General features: G+C 38.5%; 2 protein-coding genes across 6 annotated transcripts in view; one reads left to right on the top strand and one right to left on the bottom strand.

Moving 5' to 3' along the window:
- Window positions 1-13,070, top strand: part of LOC113664490 (uncharacterized) — a 15,560-nt gene extending 2,490 nt beyond the window's left edge. Inside the window, exons 4-20 of the mRNA XM_089207147.1 lie at window positions 424-527; window positions 1,250-1,481; window positions 2,042-2,351; window positions 3,474-3,748; window positions 4,624-4,836; window positions 5,320-5,450; window positions 5,888-6,048; window positions 6,338-6,383; window positions 6,849-6,945; window positions 7,164-7,354; window positions 7,949-8,066; window positions 8,823-9,004; window positions 9,374-9,526; window positions 10,165-10,377; window positions 10,891-10,943; window positions 11,452-12,000; window positions 12,555-13,070. Coding sequence (XP_089063273.1) covers window positions 424-527; window positions 1,250-1,481; window positions 2,042-2,351; window positions 3,474-3,748; window positions 4,624-4,836; window positions 5,320-5,450; window positions 5,888-6,048; window positions 6,338-6,383; window positions 6,849-6,945; window positions 7,164-7,354; window positions 7,949-8,066; window positions 8,823-9,004; window positions 9,374-9,526; window positions 10,165-10,377; window positions 10,891-10,943; window positions 11,452-12,000; window positions 12,555-12,660 — 3,134 coding nt within the window. The 3' untranslated portion in view covers window positions 12,661-13,070. The remainder of the gene's footprint in view (window positions 1-423; window positions 528-1,249; window positions 1,482-2,041; window positions 2,352-3,473; window positions 3,749-4,623; window positions 4,837-5,319; window positions 5,451-5,887; window positions 6,049-6,337; window positions 6,384-6,848; window positions 6,946-7,163; window positions 7,355-7,948; window positions 8,067-8,822; window positions 9,005-9,373; window positions 9,527-10,164; window positions 10,378-10,890; window positions 10,944-11,451; window positions 12,001-12,554) is intronic.
- Window positions 12,811-22,561, bottom strand: LOC113664484 (uncharacterized). 5 transcript variants are annotated; one of them, XM_089207148.1, is made up of 6 exons: window positions 22,439-22,514; window positions 21,996-22,169; window positions 17,177-17,239; window positions 16,673-16,710; window positions 15,487-15,558; window positions 12,811-15,014 (listed from the first exon to the last, which is right to left on the bottom strand). In XM_089207148.1, the coding sequence occupies exons 3-6, from the start codon at window positions 17,217-17,219 to the stop codon at window positions 14,322-14,324; spliced, it is 846 nt and encodes a 281-aa protein (XP_089063274.1). In that variant the 5' UTR covers window positions 17,220-17,239; window positions 21,996-22,169; window positions 22,439-22,514; the 3' UTR covers window positions 12,811-14,321. The 5 variants fall into 5 exon arrangements, with proteins under 5 accessions (XP_089063274.1, XP_027035882.1, XP_027035881.1 ...); XM_027180081.2 differs by lacking the exon at window positions 21,996-22,169 and having other exon boundaries at window positions 22,439-22,561; XM_027180080.2 differs by lacking the exons at window positions 21,996-22,169; window positions 22,439-22,514 and adding an exon at window positions 20,498-20,680.
- Window positions 22,562-25,828: the final 3,267 nt, after the last annotated feature.

Raw genomic sequence — 25,828 nt, 5'->3', positions numbered from 1 at the left:
TCAACTTTATTAAGATATTCAGACCGAGATGTAATTTCAATATGTAATTTTCAGAGCTTTATTCATAACCCTCATAGATTTTGTTCATCTCATGTTCGTCTCATGTAGATTGAAAAATAATCTAGATTCTTGAAGCCTGATAGGTTTTCTTGGCTAGACTTTCACTTCTCTTGGACCTCATATTAACAAGTGAAAAAAAAACACACTAGCCAGAGGCGCTGGGATTCAAAGATATTCTGAGTAAAATTACAGCCATAGTGTCGGAAGGCCACAGTCTGATTTCCCCCTCTATAAAATGATAAGGGGAAGTGCTTGGAATTAGAGCACTGTATTGTGGTTCATCTTTGGTGCAACATTGCAGTGGGGTAATTAATAATAGAAGTTTACTTTTTTATTCTTTTTACTTTAAATCTGTTTAAAAAGATGACAAAGAGGCTAAGCGGTACCCAAGAACAGCTCAAGGCCATGTTCCTGCCATGTCAGAGATGGCGTCCATTCCTGACAACAGAGCCATCACTGCCCCATCGGTAAGTTTTTTCTTGAGTGGAAGGGGTTTGTTTTGTGAAGTCCTGTGGAATGATCCTCAAAAGCGGTCGCTATCAATCAGAAGAAGATTTTCTGCTGTGCACAAGTCCTTCATTTGCACTCCATGATAATGCCTTTGGTTTTTTTTTTTTTGCTAGCCTCACTTCTTTAGAGTTTTCTTCCCCAGCCAATGGCTGATTAAAAATTTTCCAAAGAGGGCCTGGTGGCCCCATTTGTTTAACTTTGGGAGACCCTTTGTCATGAGAGGGGCCTGAAAGAAAGAGCACCTTAAAGGTGTTTACTAGTCAGTGAGAAAGCTGGGAAGACAAAGGCAACTGGAACAATAAGAGGCTAGAAAATTGTAGTGAATTTTATATACATGTTAGAGGTGTTATAGTTATGTTGTTATCATTTATATTTTGGAATACTGTGCTAAAAAAATAGTCCATTTAAAAAGTACTTACACGTATCATTGGGCACAATTTTTTTGCGCCCCATTAGAAGCTTACACGTAAACCCAACGGGGCATTTTTTTCTCGAATTGCGGAAATCTCGCAAAGCAGCACTCAAGAGAAAACTGTAGTTAATTGAAATGTGATTCTTTATCATGGTCAAAATTTTGTGTTTAACCTACTTTTTTAAACACATGTAAGCTCCTTGAGCATTTCAGTCATCACCACCTTTTTGATCTTAACAAAAAGAACTATTAATTTCTTGTCCACAGACATTTCGTTCGTTGTCTTACATAACAAGTCCATCAACAGCCACTGGTACCGGTAGCATGGTCAAAGTTCAGGTTCGAGTGGACGAACAGGACCCCCCACAGTTCAGTCGCTTAGCAACCTTGGCTGGTGTTACTCCACCAATGACAGATGCAGAAATTCAACAGTCAGAACGGAGGAAAATACGATCACAATCGAAGAAAGAGAGGACCAGCTCAAAATTGGAAGTAATAAGTAAGAAAGATGGTTATTATCTGCTAGAAATAATAAAACTATTTTGTTTCATTAAAGAGCAGTTTTCAAATGGGTGTCGGTGGTAATCTTTGATTTGCTTGATTTCGATGTCGCCACTCTCTCAACCAATCAGATGCAAATATAACATCAATTACGACTTGGTCGCCCGCGTTTTCCGCGCTTTGGGCCTTTTGCTTGTTTTTACATTGAGTTTTTATTGGTTTTTAAAGGTATTTTCCTTTGTTGTGATTACTTTACTTTTTAGATGTAAGACACTCAATCGGAAATTTCCTTAAGTCTGTTACTTGGAGAGCTGCTAAAGCTATAAACATTAAACGGTTGTGCTACAGAACACAACACGCAGTCGGCCGTTCACGTTACAGATGCTGTGAAAGTCATTGATAAATACGAGTTTGACTTTCGCCTGTCACCCGTGAGACTAATCTCGGCCGCCCAATTCACCATCGGCAGCCACATAAGGAAAAAGCTACTGAAACACCTGCAGTTAGTAGCCGTTAGTTTTTGAATGCAAATGATTGAAACGTTTTGCTTCTTTACAGGAAAGAAAACATCCAATGCTAAGACCAGCCCACCCAAGAAGGACCTTGCCTTGGCTGCAGCACACACCAGAACTCATGGAACAGCAGCGCTCTCGGTGAAGATGTGCACGTTTTTTTCTGGTGCAAAATCGACGACGACAAAACTGGGAAAATCCGTGAGCACTATAGAAGAACTTCTGCTTTCTGTATCGCTTGACAATGATCTCCTGTCAGGAATTCACAAGCGAGTGCTCAACCCCATGGTAATAAGAGTGTCATCGGCGAGTGAACTGCCTTGTAAACCAATGACGTATATGCAACTCAGGGAAAAGTGAGTGTGGTTTTAGAATTTAGTTAGCGGGAAAGGACTGGCACGAGTCGGAGAGGAACTCCGAGTTGGCGAGACGTTCATTTCGTTATTCCTCTCGGACTGCGCATTAAAATAGGGAAATAATTGTTTTGATCCTTTGAAAAAAGTGCTTCCGTAATGGGTGTATTAAGTGCTCTGATGCCTTCAGACGTTTTCTCAGATGGTGAAAAAATAAACTTGCTGGCCTTTTTTTTTACATTGATGGTCAATTATTGCCGAGGTCGTAACGGTTTCTGTTGCATTACAGCCAGACCGCACCATGTGTTCATGGTTGATAATTGTTGACATGAGACGAACAAAATCTATGAGGGTTTATGAATAAAGCTCTGAAAATTGCATATCTAAATTACATCTCGGTCTGAATATCGCAATAAAGTTAAATGAAATGTTAATCGATGCATTTGTAGTATTTTTTTTCGCCTTGATGGGCTGTTTGAAGGGTCTTTTTACGAAATTTCTTTCGGTCGGAAATAAAGAAAAATAATTTCGTAAAAAGACGCTTCAAACAGCCCATGAAGGCAACAAAATACCACGAATGAGTTGATGAACATTTTGTTTAACTTTATTGAGATATTCAGACCGAGATGTAATTTTGACATGCAATTTTCAGAACTTTATTCATAACCCTCAGAGATTTTGTTCGTCTCATGTCAACAATTATTAACCACGAACATATCGCGTGGTCTGCTTGTGGTTGCATGAAGCAACTGCTAGTTTTCCTGCTTGCCTTGGAAGACATAGGGTGCCATTTCATCTCAGATAACCCTTGAAAATTCGTCAAATTTCCCTGAGTTTTTTTTTTTTTTTTTACCTGCCTATTTATACTAATGGGAGGTAGTTTGTTCAAGAATACAAAATAATGCCCCAGTCAGGGTTAGAACGAGGACCTCTCTATCTGAGATTATTGTGTTAGTCTGAAGTTACCAAGTTCTCCTTAATTCAATCAAGCAGTCGCAAAGAATGACCAAAAAAATCCGGCGAATGTTTTTATTACAAAGCTTTCAATTGTGTTCCCCGTGCAAGAGGACAGGCATAATAGCTCTGCAACATTTTACTCAACCATATGTATTTTATTTATCACAGATGCAAACCAGTGCACGTGTCATACCAATTTTACGAACAGCCCTTACACAAGAGCGCAGGTAGGGAACACGGGAGTGACGTCTTCTGGGAAGATGTGAATGTGGTCCTTCTTGGGACATTAGACAAAAGTGGTCTCGCAGAGTACCTCCAGGGGCCCCATTTCCAAATCGAGGTCCACGACAGGGACCGTAAAATCGAGCCAAAGAAACCCAAGCCCAGTTTGTTTGGTGAGAACCCGGAAGACGAGATGATCAATAACGTTAGCTTGGTGGCAGGTATGATAATTGGAGTTTTCACGAAGTGGAAGACTCCTTCTTTTTTTTAGGAAAGCCTATCGTTACAATCGCAACTCGCGTAACACAACTGGAGAGACGGAGGTAAAATCTGTTGAGAAACGTATGATGACTAACGAGAATCTTCTTCTCAAAGAGAAAAGTGTAGCGATATACAACAATCATTCCGCGTGAAACGTGATACGTTTGCCCAGGGCGTGAAATTAACTTTTTTTTCTGATAGCCACTTGGCTCCTAAATTCTTCAAAGTGGTAGCCAATTCAAAAAAAGTTGGTCGCCATTTTCAAAGACAAACAAAATCTTTCTTTACGCTGTCAGCGTTCTAGATAGACCCTCCAAAATTAAGTTAGGGAAAAGATCTTTAACGTGCTACAAAGTGGACACTAGGATGGATGATATACAACTTTCAGGCTCATCTAAATCCAAGATGGCGTCTAGTTATCAATCGACAAGCACGTGCTACGTTTTGGAAACAAACTTAACGAGGAAGTTTGCCGCGGATTTATCTTTGCAAATCTTTTTAATTCACTATATCTCTTGGTAAAGTTATGATGAAACGTTCTAGTCGCCAATTTGGCGACTAACTTTCAGGATTTGGTCGCCAAAGTGAAAAATTTAGTCGCATTGGCGCCTGTATTAGGTGCAATTTCACGCCCTGTTGCCATGGAAGTCTCGCGACAAACCCAACGCCTCTTGAGAGAAACGAGAAGTGCATCACGAGAACTGATAAATCCCTCGCGTGGTACTAGAGGGGAGGTTATGGTCAGAATTAAAGTGGACTTTAATATTTGATAGCGGAGTTCGTAACACGTGCAGCGAAGCCCCATACCTAAAATATAACTGTTCTTTGATTTCAGGTCGTCGCACCACTCACAATCCATTCACAAGCCGTAATAAGCCATGGGACCCGTACGGCATTGCCAAGTTTGATCTGTCAGGGTTGTTACTAGGTCACAAGTATCTGTATCTAAGGTCGCCTATCCACTGTTGTCCTCTGCCGGATACTCGCTCAGGGCTGGAGAAACCAGAAGGACCCATATTGGGTCAGCCGGGAAATGTGGACGCACCAGGTATGGTATTAGTAACTGATATATGATGACAGTGTTCGCGCGCTGCATTCCGGATCGAGAGATCTGGGTTCTAATCCTGGATTTTGTAGTGTTTTCATGGGATAGACGTACACTCTGACAATGCCTTTATCTATCCAGGAGTAAGAATAGGTGCCGGCGCACTGTCAGGGTTATCGACGAAATGTGTCGGGGAAGGCAGCTACCTGAAATAGACTAACATCTCATCCAGGTTGAGTAACGGTACTTCTAGTTTCTTCTTGCTCTGAAATCAGGGATAAGGACTGGCAGGAGGTTATCTCAGAGGGTTTCCCTGGGGTTTATCCCAGGAATGACCTGGGTCATTAGCACTAGCCTTCCATCCGGAGGGAGTAGCAATGGTCGTAGTTGCCTCATGCGACAGAACTGGAGTAAGCCCCGCCAGCTCTACGAGTTAGTCTCGTTTACAGACGTTTTCATTTGTTGTGAAATTTGATTATATTTTAGAGGACAAACCCATGCCTGTAGCTAACTATCTGGAGGCTGGTAGCGAACTAAAAATTAAGGTCGACTTGGCTTACCCTCTGAATGCCACTGAAGAGGAGGAAAAAACTGACGAATCTATTGAAGAGGAAATGGTAAGAAGATAGAGAGAGAAAACTCGATGGAAAATATTTCATTGAGGCTTCTGTTTTCCCTTCTATGAATCAAACGAATTATTTCATTGCAGGTAATTTAGTGTTAACAACTGGGTTGAAAACGTAAATTAGCCACCGCAAAGGGTAAAAAAGCTGATGTTTCGAGCGTTAGCCCTTCGTCAGAGCGATTGACGAAGTCGCAATCGCTCTGACGAAGGGCTAACGCTCGAAACGTCAGCTTTTTTACCCTTTACGGTGGCTAATTTACGTTTTCAACCCAGTTGTTAACACTAAAGTACCTGCTATACTCTCCCACCGACGCAGCAGCACAGTTTCTTTAGAAACTTACCCCTTTATTCATTTGAATTATTTCATTGAACGTTTGCAGTTGTCTTAAATCGCATTTCATGTGAAACGTTCCTTTTATCTCTATCCAGTGTCCATTCGGTCGAATTATCTATATATTTGAATACAAGAACGCGCCTTTTCTCCGACAACTTCAGTCCGAGATCACAGCTGTGAATGCGGAGGCACTGGAACTAGATACTCTTCCACAGCATGTGATCGAGGCCGCTCTCTCAACATACAAGTTGTCCAAGTAAGTTTTTAGAGAAATTTTCAAGGTTAGTCGCTTTTTTCATCGAAAGAATGGATGTTGTAATCCTTCATAACTTATAATTAAAGTAAAACTGTATTTTCTCAAAATGGGCGTACGTTAGTTGGTGCGAGCAATAAGATTTTAAGCCATTGTTGATATACCTTGTGTCAGGGATCAGAGTTTTCTTGTTCATTAGAATGTTTAGTCGAGTCAGTGTGCAAGATTTTTTAGTATTTTCCTCTCCTAGTGCGTTCTGAAAACAGTGGGTTTTTTCATATCTTCTTTTCAGAGAACAGAGAATAAATAAGAAACTGGATATTATTACGGGATTTCAGGTGAGTTTCTGATTTTTTTGTTGTTCAATTTAACAAATCTTAATGTACTCAACAATGGTTTGGAAAGAACTGAGTAATAAAGCAATTTTCAGTTGGTTGTCGACAGTAATCAAGAACTGCTTTGGTTTTTGCCTTGGTCTGGGATTGGTAAAGAAAACTCGCGCCACTTTCTCAACCAATCAGATTTAAAACTAAAGCAAATCGCACCTTGGTAGTCCGCGTTTTCCCGCGCTTCAGGAAATTGCTTGTTTTGCTTGAGTTTTCATTGGCTCTTTGTGATATTTTCCTTCGTTCTGATTGGCTGCTTTGATAGCAATGGTTTTGGTTTTACCACACTCGATCGAAATGCACTCTAAACAGGATGAAGACACTCTCGTTTTATTTGAGACTAATTTGCCTTTCCTTATCAGTATGCACTGTAGACATGAATCTAGCTTCATTTTATTCCCATCGTTTTTAACCCAGGTTTTAGACGGCCAGTATCATATATTTGTGTTAGAAGGCTTGACAGAAAAAGGAGTAAGACGACTTTGGGAAAAACTTCCCAGGCCACAAGAGGAAGGTAGGATAACACTACATACTTTAGCCCTTTCACTCCAATTCTCCTCACTGTCTGCCATACAATTTTGGAGAGTCCCCCTTTATACTTTGTAAGTGGTGAAAATTTGGCGTTTATGGACTGGTTTACTTGTTTATACGACCAACTCACAGAAACTCAAGGGAACACCTTACCTGCTGGCATTTGTACCATACTCACGCTTACTGAAATTATTTCTTCAGATATCACCAAATTCAACGTTCTCTACAACTCTGACCTGAGATCCCATGAGCGGCTGTATGCAGCGCTCGATGTGGACTTGTGCCGAGTCAGACTTCACGAGCCACTCGAGGTCATAGTCCAAAATCCTTTGCTGTACGTCAGGGACCTGGTACCCAAACCTTGTTTTGATGCACTGGCGAAACTTGATCAGGTTGGTTTTTGGAAAATTTGTTTGACAAAGAAACCTTTGAGTACTCGCAGACTGTGTTTCACTGGTCAGTCGAGCGCGAACTAAAAAGAAGGGGGAAAAAAAAGGATTGCACAAAAACTAGCAGTAACTGAACAAGAAGTTCTCAGTCTTGCACGACCATACTCAGCCTTCCCGCCACAGTCTTCTTCTTTAGTGATCGCGCTCGACAAGCGGAAACGATTTTTCTAAACACTGCGCACAGAGACTAAAATCGCCCTTTGATGCGAGAGGCCTCCTAACGGTGCGACATTTAAGACTTTTCACCGTACTTCAACGCGGTTGTTTCTTATGTTTTCCTTTGGAATTTTGCGAGGAATATTTGCGCACAGGCGGCCAAAATTGATCCCCTCGCGCATGCCTGACGTCTGAGCGCTACGTTCGTGAACGAAGAGGCAGTTTAGTTTTCTAACGTCCTTTTGCTCCTTTTTTAGAAATACAGTATTCCATAGATATTTCAATGGCTACGCCTTCCTGAGTTTCACATCAGAAAACTAGTTGATCACCGATTAAATCGTTGTGTTTCAATGACCCGTCTCTGTGCTTTAATTTTCTTAGGTGTTGAAGCTATCAAAACTCCGCGAAGTTTATCGAAATGATTTGTTCCCATCCGCTGAGATGATCGTTTCTATGAGCCGCGAATTTGGAGTACCGCTGACCGCAGAAGATTTTGGAGGTGCGTTTTGCGTCAGTCACCTGGTCACCATAGCCACTACATCTAGTGATACCTCACCCACCCCTCTACCCAATTACCGATGAAAAGCACACCCACCCCCTAAAAAATTCCCTTAGTTTAGCTGCCAATTAATATTCGAAATGAAGGTCTTTCTCGTAGATTTGCGGCCTTACTCCTTTTTTGATACAAACACGTCCAGTGAAGGGATTGTATTTATAGCGTAGCTCGTAGCGTGCGCAGCGAAGCCTCATACTTATTCTAGCTTATCGTATCCTATTTTAACTGTTTCCCCCATCATATTCACTGACTGGAGAATTGTACTTTCTTGTTTGACTGAAACTCACTCGCTTCTCTTTAAACTTTAGTTTTCCAGGTCTTCTCTCTTCTATCTCTATGCCTATTTCTTCTTGGATTACACGAATGCATTTCTGTGTATTCTTGCGGCTACAAGGATGTGAAAATCTCTTTTCTTCACAAGGAAATCCTTCCTGTTTCCAACTACACTTGAAGTTGCTTGAAAATTGCTGAACGTTCTCTTGTCTCTTGTGACTTGGATTAGTGATGTCACGCTCCGTTTCACTGATGCCAAGTCACACTTTTTCTAATGGGACACTTTCTCCAATCTTTATTAAAGGTATCACAGAGCCCTTATGAGGTCGCTTCTCTACTTTTTAAAGCTGTCTCTGATTTCAAGAACGAAAGAGATCAGTTTGATTTCTGCAGCGTAAACAATTTCTCTCTAACTTCCACTTTCAGAACTTGAATCCAGCGGTGGCTCTCAAATTGAGGAGGCTGGTTCAGGTAAATTTCTGGAGGAGCCTAGACCTAGGACTACTCGACCATGGACGCCCCTGTCACTCTATAATTCAGATTACGTCGCGTTGGTTAAAGAAAGAGAAAGAGCTCTGGTTAAGCACGACTTCATCCTCGAGAACATAGTAAGTCAGCGTATATCACTGTAAAAGTTTTTCTGAAATGAAAACTTTTGGCCTTTAAGATATTTCTCAAATGCAGTCATTTTGACTTTTGCAAGTAATCCGTGACTTTAGAGCGCTTTTCGATTGAGTGCTTAAAACCAAGCCAAAGTAATCACAACGACCAATCAGTTGAACTGCCCAAAGCGCGGGAAAACACGGGCGTCGAAGTTCGTGATTGGTTTTAGTTTTGCATTTGATTAGTTTAGAGGATTGTACAAGTTTTTGGACCAATTTTTAGTGCGAAGTAAAGCTAAAACAAATGCAATCTCAGATTACTTTCGACCCTCCATTGAAAATTGCTTTATCTGTCGTTAAATTCGTTTATTTCAGCTAAAAACGCAGGCAAAAGAGTCAAAGAGAAGATCGCAGACCATCGCTGTGGATATGACTGAGCTGCATCAGCAAACCGCACACAACTACAGTATACAGACCTTGAATTCCACAGAACTGGCCAAAGAGAAGCTAAGAAACGTACTTGAAAAGGTATTTTATTTGGTTGAAGTAAGTCGTTTTTCTCTCAGCAAACGATTTTTGAAATGAAAATTTTTTGTGACCATATTTTTAAAGCGTTCATGCTTCAACAGAGCTTTTTGCCAATCTTCGCCTTACACTTCATATTTCATAATTCCCTCTTCGCGTCACATCTCAGACTTCAAATTTGACACCTCTCACTTCTCAATACACATTTCAGAGTTTGCACTTCACACATGAAATCAATTCTCGATTTATTCCGTGTAATTTTAATTAGCATGCTGAAACATGTGCAAAGAATAAATTATAAATAATAAAAGTACTGTGCAAATTTTTAACAAAGACCCTAGGTGTGCGCGTGAGTGAGAAAGTTCGGAAAGAAGATATGAACTCTTGCATAACCCAAGCCAAATAAAACCCCACCAACTAATTGCGTTTCAAGGCATTTTCACTAAGTTTTAAACACGTTTTCGCTGTGTCCCAAACGCGTTTCCACCGTGTCCTAAACGCTTTTCAAGTGCTACTTAAACGAGTGTTTTCCTGTGTTAAACATGTTTTCACTGCGTTCAATGAGTTGTCATTTTATAATTCAGTAGGCTTGGCAATTTGAGTATTTGTTGACTTATCTATTTGTTTTCCTTTTCTCATAGGACAGAGATCGCCGTTTCACTTACTGTCCTATGTACAACTCGGCCACAGTTCTTCCTATTCATCCAGAAACTGTCAAGAAGCAAGATTTTCTTTCCTCTAAGAAACTGTGGAGAACAGAAAACGGATTCATTTTCCCAGGAAAGAAAACCTCGTTGGTTTCAAATATTCACCCTAGGAAACCCGACTCGGCCCGAGTGGACGAACTTCGCAAGGTATGGAAAAACATAGTGACGATCCTTACTTGTTTTTCTGAAAACATAGTGACGATCCTTACTTGTTTTTCTGATATTTGCTCAGAAGCTGTTGTCTTTTTTTTTTTTTTGCATTAGTTCTATTAAAATTCCACGGGCTGATCAACCTGTGGGGTGTTTTCATGGTAACTTCACCCTTAATCCCTTAGAGTTGGCAGCATCTAACGTAGCCTTACGATATCACCACTGGATCAACCATTACGGTCACAAGAATAAAGGAAATGATCGCCAAAAATAGAAGCCCTGGATTTAGATTGAGAAACAAATTCTCCATGTCAGTATGATAAGAAATTTTGGAGAACAGTATGGAGAATACACAAACTGACATGACTATGTAAAGGTTTTAATGACAAATTCATCTTTGTCATTGACTGCCTCTTTGAGGGGAGCTTTTCGTGATGGAAGCAGAAATTTTTCTCATCTTTTATCTTCCCTTAATGGGAGACATAATGTTTCTTTTTATTATCATTCTAGCCATGGAAGGAGAACGTTTTACACGCCAACATTCTTAAACCAACAGTAGATAGGTAAGATTGTCCAACGACTTGCACTGTTTCGTAGCTTTCTAGTTGATGATCAAACACTAAAGATACAGTCTACAGTTAGAACCACCTTGTATATCATAGGCAATAGCACCGCATAGAAGAAATGCTCAGTACTGTGTTTATGGGAATGGCTACACGTTAGGGTTTTCATGCACAGAGTGAAACTTTTAGAGCCTCCTTGTTCAGCGTAGCAAACAATACCAAAGAAAAGAACTTTTCAATTTAGTATTATCAACTGAGTTGATGACGTAAATTGGCCAATGTAAAGAGTTTCACTGCGGACGTTTCAAGCGTTAGCCTTTCGTCAGCGCTAACGCTCGAAACGTCAGCTTTAAAACTCTTTACGGTGACCTATTTACGTTATCAACTCAGTTGATGATACTAAATAAACCTTTTATACTCTTAACAGGGCCTTAAATATTACAACCAGTTTTCAAATGTTTTTTCACGCTTTTATCTAACATTGACTTTTATGTTCTTTCTTAATCAGGGAGAACTTCCCCTGGGATTATAGAGATGCTGATCTGAATTTACTTTCCCTTCCTCCTCCGTTCTTTGACAAAAATCCATGTTTGTCATTTCACGCCGCCGGCGACACCAAAGAACTAGAACAAGACGAAGCTGACATGGAGACCACGCGCCAATGGCGAGATAGAATCGTTGTGGACGATAAAATATTTCGTACGCATCGTTGTCTATCAGAGACTGAACTCAAAGACAGAGGCGCTAAAGCTTCGAACCAACTGGCAAAGCTGGAAGGACTTTTGAAAAATTACCCCCAAAAATTTTCACTTTCAAGAGAAGGACTCACTTTAGCGGAGATTCCACCACTAGCTGTGGTGGTGAATCCTAGTGTGGATACTCCTGCGAGGAAAACCGGGAAATTAGTTCCCATTACAAGTGACCTCAAGGAAGAAAGAAACTGGGGATTTTATCCGGGACCTTTTAAGGACGAGGGCTGGCTCATGGAGAAGAATAAGATCCCAATACCAGATCAGGAGCACGAAAGGTTTAAGACCCTTAAGGGCCACGATTTCAGGTACTTGACTTGAATAGTGATAGATGTATAACTTCTATAATAAATTAATTGAAAATTCAAATTTGAGAAGCTCCTAAACGCAGCTAAAACTACCGCTGATAACACAAATTTGCCTATAAAGGAATGTTACACAGCTATTTTGTTTTCTTTCTTTGTTTCTTTCCTTCTCGGAACTTTTACGAACTTTTCTGAAACAAGGAAGCTGTTCATGGCGTATTCAATAGTTATTAACAATTTCGCTGTTTCGAGCTCTCTAATTAGCGATTCGAAGCACGTGGGCAAATTTTCTCTTTACAGTTTTATCTATTTTATTGATTTTTTTAAGCCAAACGAAGAACGCCCTACATGCAGTTAAAGCAATCAACACATAATATCACGTGTTTTAAAGTTTTCCAATATTGAGCCTTTAGAGGGGCGCTTTATGTGCAATCGTTTTACACAACCAGTCAAACTACGCGTTAGCTTAACATTGGGATCTCTGCAGGTTAGTGGTACAGCATCGGAGCGAGTGACTAAACAAATAAACATTTTTCTTTTTTTTCTTCCTTAACCAGGTCATATCACAAAGACAAAGATATCCTCTGTCGCCGTCCTATCGAACCTTTGAAAGATGAAGAAAAAGACAATCACCTTTTTCCTGTTGCGGATATCTGCAGTTAACAAAGGCTGATAAATCACCTTGAAAATGATTATAATTATCACCGTGTTCGAAGAAAAAGAAAAGTAGAAAAAACAGACATTTCTGTACCAGTGTGCTTTATCGCATTTGTTAGCGCTGTGTTGTATCAACTCGCTCTGAGTGAACCAACATTTCTCATACAGAAGAATTTATTTCACAAAGCTTGTTCATAAGTTTATTCTAAAGTATTGGTTCTATGTACAAATGCAATGTTATATTTGACCCGCTTTGATGTAATTCAGTTGTACAGTTATCTAAACTCAAAATCATTCCCTTGGTTTTAAATATGCATTATCGTTTGTAAATTTTTTTTAAAATAGATCTACAAGCCTAAAAAAAATTATAGGCGCTTTTCGTCTAGGCTTGCCAATAAAATATTGTTTCTTCAGAAGTTTTTTTTTTTTATCTTAGATCAGCTTAAATGTATACGTATAATTTCACTAATCTATCCCCTTACCCACAAAAGTATCTGTGGTAAATATTTTGCCTTTGAATTCCATGTTTTGCAATCGAACTTAACCCCAAATTGCTCATCAAATATAATTTGTTCATTTGGAACCTTGAGGCACCAATTCATTCTCTCCCGAAACAATAAGCTTTCTTTCCATTTCATCAAATTTTTGTTAATTAATTTTTTTCAGTATGAATTATGCCTTCCTATTCAAATCTTAAGTAGAGAGCGCTTTTCAATTGAGTGTCGTGAAAACAAAGCCAATGTAATTACAACCGCCCAAAGCGCGGGAAAACGCGGGAAAACGCGGCGACCAAGTCGTGATTTGCATTTGATTGGCTGGGAGATTGGCGCAAGTTTTCTGGACCAATCACAGAGCAAAGTAAGCCAAACCACTGCAATCCCGTATTACTTTCGACACTTAATTGAAGATTGCTCTAATACATTACTAAAAAGAGAATTTAAACTTACGGCGAAGTTCTTGACATAAGAAGACACTATTGTAACGATATTTATAGAAAAAAAGCTGTCAATTATTTATATCAACGATTCACCGTATTCGACTGAAAAAATTAGTATGGAGGACTGTGTAGTTAACAAAAATTCGGTATTGCATTACAATGACATACCATGGTTGATACGTTTATCAATTCTCATTACCTTTCTGCTGGATGCTGTAATAATATTGTAAGGAGATGTTACTTGTTAGTCACTCATCACGTGAACTTATATGGGAACATTTGAGTAGGCTTACATGATTCGAAAAGCAACTCGTTTAACATTATTTGAAAAATTTTAAGTTTTGTGTCCATTATAAAATCTTCTTTTTCTCGGAGTTAAAATCGCCTCAGATCATTGGAAGTACATCATTCAAAGTGACGTAATGAATTGTTCTTCCCTCTGAAGCCCGAAAATTAAAAAAAACATGGTATTTACAAGTTATGGGTCATCTTGAAATTTTGTAAAAATTCCTTCAAAATAGATTAGTGGACCGAAAAATCGCGCTGCAATTTGCTACGCAGAGCAGTTACCTCTATAAATCTAGCTTGTAATTATATTCATTTCAGCTAAAATTTCGCATCGTTGAAAAGTGTTCTTCGGCAGTTCGTTGACACTTCGTGCGACGTCGGTCATTCCGACCGTTTACGACGGTGAAGACAGAGATAAACTAGCTATGCAGTATTTAAATTGTTACTTTCTGTAGCGCACTTTTGATCTGTCTTCGTAAGGGTCCACTTCATATTCAGCACTTTGCTGCTTCACACAACAACACAGTTTATGGAAGAATGACTTTCTCTCCGCTCGTGCTCGTTCTCTTTCGTGTTCCGGCTCTGAGTCGTATTTGCCAGCGACATTCCTTCGTTGGCCTTTCTTAGATCTTGCTGTTCTGCGGCGCTTCGCCTCTCTCATAATCATGTCCTTCTTCCGCAAAAGCGTCCCGGTATTCAACAGATCCACGCCTTCAGGTCGTGTCTCGGTTTGGGTTGGACTCGGATTGGGGCTCTCGGCAGAATCTTTCAAATCAACGTCGCTAAAAGCTTCATTCTCATTGACGTTACCAACATCCACCGCCCTTTCACTGTAAAATGGAAAATCGGTCATGGTTCCAACCTCAGCCGTCTGTAACTCTACGTGTGGCTTCTCTTTCTCCTTATCTTTGTCCTTCTTTGTCAAAGTAAGAAATTGAATCTCGTTTTCTTGTTCACGGCAAGTTTCCTCCATTCGACGTTGCTTAGCAAGCAATGCCTTCTCCCGCATTTGTGAGCTTTCCAAAGCAGCCTCGAAATCTTTTTCTCGGTCGAGAGCATCGCTTAATTCATCAAGAGCTTCTGTCAGATCGCTTTCCAAAACTGTAATTTTTTGCTTAAACTCTTCGGTGACCCTCTGAAAAATTAATGGCAAAACAAATTAGCGTGGTTGCGATAACTTGTTAAATGTATCCCTGTCGTTTGTCTGAACATAGGCCCGTAATTCATATTAAAATCAACCATTGCAGTCTATCTATGAAACATAGGTCCGCAATGCATGTTATAAATGTTTGTGTAAACTTCGTTTACGGCCTCCCTGTTTTTATGTAAGATAATTGATAGCAAGAAGTCGATATTGAAACTTTAAAAAAGGATAAAACTGTCCGACATTAGATATGATCTTGGATAAAAATTAAATAACCGGATTCGTCGATATTGTTGCCATACTTTCTTTCACTATTTCAATTTATTTTTAGCTGTCTAAGTGTTTGTTGTCGCTGATTACATTTTTTCTTGTCTGCCATTTTTTAGAGAAGTATACTCTCAGACACATCAGCCCTTTGATGCTTCCAGCTTCCACTGCCAGAAAATAATTTCCTCTCACTCACCTCTCTCTCTTTCTGTTCCATATACAGTCGGAGCTTCAAATCAAAGTTCTCCTTCTTCAGCTCTTGAATCAACTGCAAGTAGTTTAAAATTTGACGTTTATCAGTTTGATGTTAATCGAAACCACTCGCTCGACCCGACAGGAGAGCGGCTTGGTACCGAGTTTTGCCCAGATTTTCTCTTACTAAATTTCGATCAACTTTCTAACGAGAAATTTACATATTAATGCAACATTTCTGCTGCAGAGAATCATAGACAACTTTGTTGTAAGTTTTTCAAATCCCTGTAAATCTGCCATCCGTTGTCGCATCGAAATGTTGCGTTAAAAATCATTCATGGCTCATGTTTACACTGGTGATTGATTTGCAAAGTTACTCCACATTTTTTGGATCAACATTTAAATATCTTCTTACGTAACACGATTCCAAGACAATCTGCCTCGAAAAAACAACTAAAAAGTCGTAAGGGTACCAAAAAATAAATTTGTATCGTTGGCACATAGCTGTGAAACGTTATCAACGAAATAAGACCTTATTTCTTCAACAATTAACATTACAGAGAAAAACTGGACTCATGTCTGCGTACATACCCCTCCCCTAACCCAAGGATAGTCAACTGATAACAACTTAGGGATAATGTTGGGTCAGGGGAAGGGTAGGTCGGCAGTTGCTCAGATACTGACATTGACTCAATTTGGACATTGATCCAAAAAGCTCTACTTTCTCACAAACAATAATTCATGAACGTTCCCGACTGATCACACTCAAAAGCAATCACCCACTCGAAACAACGGAAAAAACAAGCAATTGTCTTCTTGACTACAAGGCATGTTAACTATGTTGTAATTACGTACTTAAATCGATGATTTGAATAAGTTATAAACAGCTCAGTAAAAGAAACACTGTTTACAAAAACCTTCAAAAAATACGTGACTTCGTTCTAATTTCAATTCAAAGGCCCGATTTCAATAATTTAATCGAGAAAACAAGAAAAGTGCATTTCCAGCTAACCGAACTAATTCTATTTTCAGTTTACCAAAACCATATGTTATAACCCGAAATTAATGTTGAAATAAAAAAAATTTAAGTGGAGGTTTAATTTAAAATCAGAGCTCAAGTATTAGGTCAGGGTTGTGAAAAAAAAAAAAAAGTTATAGAAATATGAATGTAGATAAAAGATAAGATTTACCGTTTCATGGTCCTTGATCGTAATTCCGCTCGGAGATGCTGTGGAATTGAATAAAAAAAATCAAGAAATCTCATAAACAACAACATAAATATACTCAAGCTTACGTAACGATGAAATCATCTCTACGATGACATTGACCGCGAAATAAATAACACGGTTAAATAATTTGATAAATCATTTCTATCAAATTTCAAATTAAGCTGCGCGAGATTTTACGTTTAACTTTACCGAATAAAAGGTATTCATTTTCCAGACGAGATATTCAGAGTTTTGGAAACAAAGCATACAACCCCATGTTGTTTTTAATTTACATCTTGAAAATCATGTTTAAACATGAATTTTTCTCGTTTTCATTCATTTAGAAAGCCGGAAACTAACAGAAAATTTTAGCCTTAAACTACGAAAATATCTCATTACATATGTGTTTAGAACCCTCTACGATCTCTCCAATAACACAGATTTCCAATGATCGAATTATTTTATCTTAAAATCGTGTTAACTCACCGGCCAAGGCCTCTAACTGTTCGATGCTCCTGTAACTTTGCATCTTGGCTTTTTCCTCCTGATCTGTCGACGTAAAAGAAAATAGCATTATTTTAATAAAACTGGATATAACCAGGAAAGCCATTTACTGATTTTTGTGCAGAGACTGAACAGGGCACTTCTGTGATAACAAATATTGCAATAACAGTATTCGTGGGAAATCATCGAAGCATCGAAGAAGTTCGGACGATTTTAAATTAGTATTGATCGACTAATCTTTCACATTCAGACGCCGCCAAAATGGACGCAATATGTGAAATAATTGTGACATGATTTCGCGCAAAGATGGTTAACTTTAGAAAGAAATCAGAGCTCACATACTTACACGAAATCTCTTACATCCTAACCATTCGATCGGCGTTTAAGCTTGATTGAGTTTTTAAATAAATTAGCCTCTAAATAGCGGCGTTCGCAATTGGATCCTTTGTCGATCACTCGATTAATTGTCGATCAAAGGCTCTAAGTCCTTTTATTACAATAATCCGAAGCTTGATAGAAATTTAATCCAGCGATGAATCATCGAATGATAAGATTCGAAGCATCAATGAATTCCAATTGAACAGAATTTTAGTTGAATGATGCGCTAATGATATATTCCTTCCAGAATTAATTATGACGAAAGAATATTTTTCTCGTTTATCATCCGCAAGGGGGTGTTGAAAGGTTCATATCCTCATTTTTGTTTGCTAGATCGACCGCAGAACGAAACTCTCGAAAGTGTTGGTAACTTTATTTTGAAACAGTGATTTTCCTTTAAAATTTCCCTTCGTTTTCGCCATTATTGTGATAAATTGGTCTCGCTATTAAAACTATTTTAGGAAATCTTAATCATTTTTAACTCTCAGCCCAAAGCAACAGTAAATAGATGATTGCATTTCGGCTGAGTTAACAAGCCATGACTTGCCATATTTTTGAAGCAAGAGTATAAATACTTGACTACTACTCGACGAAGTATAATGGCGTCTACCTCAAGCCCGAACTGTCACGTTATTTGTCTCTGAAAAGTGGAGCTCGATTAAAAAGACAACTTATTCATAACACTGTTTCTTACATTGAAAAGGAAATAACTGACACTTTTAGTTGTCTAAAATTAAGTAAAATAGCTTTAAATTTAGGAAAAACTCGATAGCATGTTCTTCATAGTATTGTAAACCCATGTGAAGACGCTTCCCTCTTCTTGTGCGATATGAGAACTCTTGCAGTTGTTTTCTAACCAAATTTCGGTTTCAAATGTTGTCACGTACCTTTAAGCTGATCACCAACGTGTAAGGACAACATGATGGCCAAAAAAGGACAAAACCAGTTGTGTTATTATTCCTTACTTGAGAAGATTCGCCTTTGCCAAAACTAACACAACTTTGGCAGTGATCTTGTGAATGATATTGCATCTGTTTCTCGCATTGAAGCAAGTTTTATGCACGCAAATGGATTTACATCTAACTCGATATTGAAACTTAAAATATAATTTATTCTTTTCGCGCACAACAAGGAAGTTTTGTGGGCAGATAATTGCACTGAACAATGGTGGAATTTATAGAGTTGGGTTATATTTGCAGCAGAAACAGATAAACATTCAGAAAGTAAAAAATAGCCATGAAATAATTTTGACGTATATACTACGGAGCTGCTTTCGATGCTTAACTGGCTGTATCGAAAAGCGAGTACTAGTAATATCTATACGATCTTAAATAACCTACGAAGTTAACTACAAATAAAATTTCTACACAGCCTTCCAAAGCACGCTCATTTGTACCTCAATGATGCTTACACGGTCTGAAGTTACAGAACTTTATCGCTGCAAGAATTTTTTCTTTAAAGCCCTTTGCGTAATAACATACAGTTTTTTCGAAACCTATGCTAGCTTGATATACCTATACTGAAAAGTCCATGTTCTAGCGCAATTCACACCCATAAATTTGTCATTTAGCTATAGATGACAGTTTTAATTCATACGTTTCCACAAGTACATTAAACTCTTTCCTTCCTTTCCTTTAAAACTCCCAATAATGTATTAAAAGCAGCAGTGTGAATTATGTCCATTCAAATAATTCCTATTCAGTTTGATAAGAAATAAAACTCTCACCTTTCTTTTAAATCTGTTTCGTTCGGTTTAAAGTTAAGCAAAATTCTCGAGCTTTGATTGAAAATGAATAAATAGATACTACTGGATTGAAAAGACGTATTTCAAACTTTGAATGAGGTGTTTATTATTGATATTCTGAACTTTGGAATTTTGCACTGAAACAACAAGAGTTACTACATGCAAGTAGTTGTGTTTTCTGAAAGCTTCACAGACAAAAGGTGCTCGAATTAATTCCGAAATATCGAAAACCGGAACGTTTTGACAATAGTAGTTTATTTCTTCTGTGCTAATTCACATGGCAACCACAACAGGAGGATATTTTCCTTCTCATGTTGTCAAATATATTGTAGTTATATCATACGTGATGTTTTTCCGACCCAAACTAGCTGGCATTTGCAACCATATCACGTTTCACGAAGAGGTTTTTCAAGAGTAATATTTACCTTCGCCATAAACAAACCTGGCTTGTTGCCGCGAATTTGCATACAAATTATTATAAATTATTTGCTTTTGGTAGTGACTCCGAATTGAATGGAGGAAACCGAACCTAAATAATTGTAAAATGTATTGAAATCTAGTACGGTATATAAGCTTGGCAAATAAGCTACTTCGCTATCCAAACGTTTAAACTTGCGACAAGAGACAACCAAGGTGAACAACGCAGTTTCTTAATAACGCGTCATTCAAATTTCGACATGTTGGAAATACCACTATTGAAAGCAATAAAAGAGCAGCGAAGCTGGACATTTCTCTATTCAAATATCTCCTAAAAATTTCGACATATCCCAGCAAACCGTTAACCGCACTCAGACATCGCGTTATGTTGTGCGTTCCGCGCTAAAACCACTCGAGCGAAACGAGAAAACATTGGATGGGCGTTTGAGACAAACGTTATTTTGCGTGAAGGCTTGTTAAACAATTAAATTGGAACTTCCCCAGCTGATCTAAAAATGTTCCCTTCCAGAGCTGAATTCTGAATGAAAATAAAAAGAAGGTTATGAAAAAATAATGATCCGAATGCCTAAGTTGTGTGAATTTGTGACCAAATGGAAACTGTCTGTACATCGCGAAAATCCTCGCTCGTTCGCTAAAATTGTAAGCGTCTTAAATTTTGTCGAAAATAAAATATGCCCCGTATCGAGTTTTAGTTTTGACCAATTCTCGATGGGTTATCTTTCGTCGATTTTGAATATCCTTACCTCAGCTTATCTCTTTAAAATTCCCATGTTCCAGTATTGAGTTACAATTTCTCTCTGTCGCAAAATCATTTAAAGTTCAAGATTATGGTCCTTAATTTTACAGTAAAAGCATGAATGAGAATGTGGTAGCGCCTAAAATATTGATGACGGGTCCGTGTATTGTATAAAATGACCTGCGTATTTTTGAGCGAATCAGCGACCGAGTTTTCGACAGACCTTCAGCTGAGTCAACCCTGTCTTGAAGTGGATGCCGGGAAAGAAAATTCGCATTCGTCATTTTGACCTCCCGTTTGTCACGTATCTGAATATTTTCGTGCATTTGAATTTCTCCTGCTATGAAAGCGTTACAAATCACGCCATGAAGAATCCGTTTAGCTTGTGATCATGGTAACAGGGCTTCAATAAATGACTCTAAGACTAGAATTTTTATTTCCACGAAGTAAAATGGTTGGGAAATTTTTCACCGAAATGGCGAGGAAAATTGTTTTGCAGAACGCGCGTAGCTTAGTAACAATGATGTCAGCTTCTTTCAAAATCATAAATATGATTTTTGAGCTGATGGAAATAGGGATCTTTTTAATTAGTTTGAGTTAAAACAAACAACAAACAAACGTAATGTCAAGTAGAAATACTTTCTCTTTTCCTAGTGAGAATATAAGAATTTGTAGACTAGTTACGTAATTAAATTCAGTCGACTTTCAATTGTGTAAATTAATTAAGGAACTAGCGTGGCAATCGCCTGAGGGCAACTATATCTTCTTGATGTCTAAGATTTTTAAGAGACAAACAACTCTGTCTACTTTTTAAAATTGTAAAAACGTGCACGAAAAACCAAGATTTAAAGGGCTTTGAAATAAACGTATGAAATCCGTAACTCACTTCTACCTAACGACAGCCAAGTTTGTGTCAATTTGTATTTCGGTACGAATCACGGCAATAATTTGCACAAATCCACCTGCTATATTTACTATAAGGAAGAAAAGATAAAATTTGTCGCCGCGTTTCGACTGAATCGGTGACAATTCTACATGTCGGTAAAGGACTCATTTTTGGGGGCTAATTTTGTTTACACCTTTGCACATTTGTATTCAGACGGTGTTCCATCAATGAAACAGGAAGTAAGAATACATAATACATTGTTAATCCATTCTCTTCCTGGTGATCAAACATAAACGAAATTCTCAAAAACTCGTCGATTTCGAGCGAAATGACTGTTTGGAATTTGTGCGCAATAAACGTCGTCCACTTGTCTGCTGACATTCGCATTTATTTATTTTTTTTTTGTAATTCATCTTTGGGGACAATGTCACAAAATTATCCAAACGATATGAGCAAATTAACTCCCTGTTCAAATGGGTAAGAACAAAGATTTAAACAAATCACTTTTTGCGATGCTATTTGTCTGTTTTCTGCCTCAAAATAGAATCGATCTTATCAGGAATCTTTGCCATATTTTTTACAGTTATATTTTGAAAGTAGCAGGTCCACTTTAACTCACCTTCCCTTCCACCCTCCCTCCGGTTATCCCTTTGTGCACCATACACGTTGGCTTTTTCAAGCGTGACGCTCACGTCACGTTACCACGCGAGTCGTCACGAGTCACGTCCGATGACAGACACAAACCTTCCTTAGCCGGATATTTTGAACGTGGAAGTTAGAATGTCTATCACCCCTAGAGCCGATTGAAACTAAATTTATCTACATTTCAAGGCCTATATTAGCCGATCACCAATCCATCCGCCGATTTAAGGCGAGTTCTTAGTGAATGGCTTGTACAAGTCAAGGATTGCGCGGTTTAAAATAATCATTGGCGTAAAGTTCTGCCTGATCGCATCTTCCGAATGAATCAATTTTCATACTCAACGTAAATAGTCTAAGCTTTAAAAAATACAAAGTAAATGAAGCAAGTTGAAAAGCAGAAATATCTGGAGGAACTTTTACCTTATTTGTAGGCTTTGATCACGTCCTAAAGGCAAACAAATGAATAAAGTCCATCGTAACAAATTTGTAACTCGTCTGATCGGATTTCACAGTAAGTCTAGGTCTGATTCACGGAAATGACATAATCTTTATATGTCAAGGAAATTATTAACCAGATTTAAGTGTCTCGTAGCAATCCCGGAACACGATACTCGATAAAAACAGACTTCCTATCCGAGAAAAAAAAAGGAAAGAAATAAAGAAAAAAATAAATCTCCTTCCCTGACTATTTCTCACAAAATTTTTTAAGAACCTAAACCTAACTGTTCCGTTCGATGTAGATTAAAGAATGAAGCTTTTTGGATTAACCTTTTAGCCCCTAAGAGTGACAAGCATCTAATTTCTCCTTACAATATCACCCCTGAATCAAACATGAAAGTTATGAGAATAGAGGAGATGATCACCAATGAAAGCAGCTCTTGATTGTTAAACAAATTCTCCCTATCAACCTCTTTGGAAATTTATGAAAACAGTGCGGAGAATATGCATACTGATGTTAGGATGTAAAAGGTTACTGTTGTTGATCGATGACAATGTGAGAATATGATTGAGGTTGTTTTTCTTGACTAATGTTGGCAATTATTGTAAATAACCAAAGAAAACAGAGCTTTTCATTAAACATTTATACAAAAGTAGGAGGAAATTTAGGCAGCAACTTTAAAAATTTTGGTTGTAATTTTTTTTCCTTTTGGAAATTTTTTAGCAACTTTTTTGCAATCCAGTGAGCGATGTTCCAGCATTTTACGAGCACAATCGGGAATCTTGGACATCGGTGATCCCCCCTCCCCACCCTGACCAAAGTGATTTGTCCCTCAAATAAAAGTTTAAATTTGAAAGCAAGCAATAAAAAACCAAACAAACAAACAGAAGCTTCTAAATTTGCATCAAGAATACCCCAAAAGTAGTTGTTTACATTTTGTTTACAGATTACAGTTTGTTCGGTTCAGATCAGAAGCCCGTGGCCAACTGGTTCGTTTCAGGAGTTTTCACTTCCAAGATCTCATTAATAATTCTCCTTACTGTCTGCTATAATACTCTTATGATGAAAGCTCGGAGAATTCGGCATTTGCTCAACTAAAATCCCCTGATTCCTTTTTTTTTCTTCTCATTACTTGTCAGCATGATATTGTATTGATGTTATAGGGAGAATTTCTATCTTAATCACTCAAGGGAATTGAGGGGTTGAAGTGATACGGGTTAAAGGTTAAAAAAAATTAGAAAGAAAGCTGCGCGATATGTGGCTTTTTTAAATAGATACGCGGAGAAGTTACAAGGCGTTGCCGAATACCTTAGGAAGAACCTCGCGCTGCTCAAATAGATTGTCTCACAATAACTTGTAAAATGGTTAATTAAGGAAACAGCGAAATTTTTAAGATTACGGAGGTCAGCGTGGTCCTCTGAGAGTGGTTTGTAGTGCGTGTGGCCTGATTCTTGTCTAGAATCCATGGCGACTACGAAGAATGAAACGATGAAACCTAATGATGAAACGACTTAAAGGGCATGTAAACCCAAAAATACATGTTTTTCTCATACTATGTAAAAATTCTCGTAGAGAACGAATCTGAAATTGGTTTTGTCCAATTCGACTTATTTTAGGAGAAAATCGGCATTTTCAACTGAAATTCCATTTCCGGTAAAAACAATAGCGAGAGTCGTGACGTAAGCGGTGGAACTAAAATATTACGCAACACATATTCCCTAGTAGAACTGGTGTGGTAGCTCGCGTAAGTAGCGGTAGTTCGAAGATGTTTTTCAGAAGATAGCGACTTGAATGCCCTAAGCTTAGTATATGACGGCGATGGGGATGGTCTATAATCTTTAGGAGAGTCTGGGCCACGTCCTTAACAATATGAGCTGCGTAGGGTTCACCGAAGCGATCCGCACGAACACAGTGTTGACAGCGATGCGACCTCCTCGGAAACTCAGACTGGTATCTAATTTACTGTGTGATTTACTTGTATTTGATATAAAAATCCAATAAAGCAAGGGCACAATCTAAAAGAATGCAACAGAAATTTTTTAAACCCGCTGAGCTTCCGAGGGTGTTTTATATAAAATTGTCAAAGGTACGAGTGTGGAACTTGTCAACCAATGCCGACAACTCGTGAAAGTGTTTGTTGTACCGAAATCGGGCAATTGTGGCAAAAAGTAGAGGAGCGAGGGTCTGAAACCCAGATAAGTTGTATCACTGAGTATCCAGGTTTTTAGTCAATTTGCCTCGATTTCTGGGTGCTAGAGACGGCCTATTACACGTACAGGCAGCAGTAAGGCACAGAGAATCACACCGGAAACAAGTAAGCTAAATGTTTTCCGTTTCATCTGTTTCGTTACATTTTGAGATCGATTTGCTTGAGTTGTTTCTGTCATTGATTTAATAATACAGTACTACAGCTAGCTGTTTATAGTTCCGAATAATTTGCTTCTGGAAGGGCCTGAATTGTAGGTACAACACCAGGAAGAAAAATGACTGCTACAAACAACAGAATGTTCGAACGGCTCGACGAAATCCGCTATTTTCATTTGAACAAGTTTCACAAATTGTGGCTTCAAATTTGCGTCATTTGGAAATATTTGCGTTGTATGCCCAGTTTTGTTTGAATTAGTACAAAACTGGACGACACAACGCTTTACCATTATGAAAAAACTGAGTATATTGAAGCAAACTGTAAGTAAAAAATCGTGACGAGACCGGCAAACAACGGCTGTGGAAAAGACTCAGTGTCTTACGCGATTATTAAACGAAACTTTGTAGGTTCCACCCGTGACGTCACAAGAAAGATGGCGCCATTCAAAATGGCGAATGTTTCGAATTTGGAAGAGCTTTTTCAAAGTGAAAATGGACTTTTGAGAAAAAACTAATGGCACCTTTGGTGTACTTGATATATTTACTAAACATCTATGTGAAAAGAAAATGAACGTTTTTTGGGTTTACATGCCCTTTAAGTTCGTTTTTAAATAACTGATTTTCCATCCCGCGCCCGCGCGATCGGGAAGATCCGTGAATGAGTTCGGCATGGCCCACCGCGGCAAAAAGGCCTTTCAATTTTCAAACTACGACCACTGGTGTGACAGTGTTCCCGTGAAACTCTTGAAATCCTGATCATTTGCTTTTTCTGACACTGACAGCTTTCAAGAGGATCTTTTCCTGGAGCGACCAACTGCTGCTCAAGTTTCGGTGTAAATACTTTTCACTTCCAGTGGGCGTCTCCGTCGAAATAACATCTTTTGAACATAGATCTATGACCGACAAATTTACTTCTTATGGTATATGTTTCCGTTTGACATTTTAGACGATTGATCTTGACTGAAAGCATATAGAAAGTTGGTCGCACTCGAGAAAGAAGACCAAAT

This window comes from Pocillopora damicornis, chromosome 5, assembly GCF_964200805.1.
Source record: "Pocillopora damicornis chromosome 5, jaPocDami1.2, whole genome shotgun sequence".
Classification (NCBI taxonomy): Eukaryota; Metazoa; Cnidaria; class Anthozoa; order Scleractinia; family Pocilloporidae; genus Pocillopora; species Pocillopora damicornis.
This window is presented reverse-complemented; position numbering and strand designations above follow the sequence as displayed.

What these genes read in the sequence shown, in the direction of transcription:
- LOC113664484 (XM_027180079.2), bottom strand. Translation starts at nt 18,493, where the DNA reads ATGTTGTCCTTACACGTTGGTGATCAGCTTAAAG. An exon ending in CGTTGGTGATCAGCTTAAAG is followed by an intron (nt 17,240 to 18,459) that starts GTACGTGACAAC and finishes TTACGTCGACAG; the next exon opens with ATCAGGAGGAAAAAGCCAAG. An exon ending in CGATCAAGGACCATGAAACG is followed by an intron (nt 15,559 to 16,672) that starts GTAAATCTTATC and finishes AACTACTTGCAG; the next exon opens with TTGATTCAAGAGCTGAAGAA.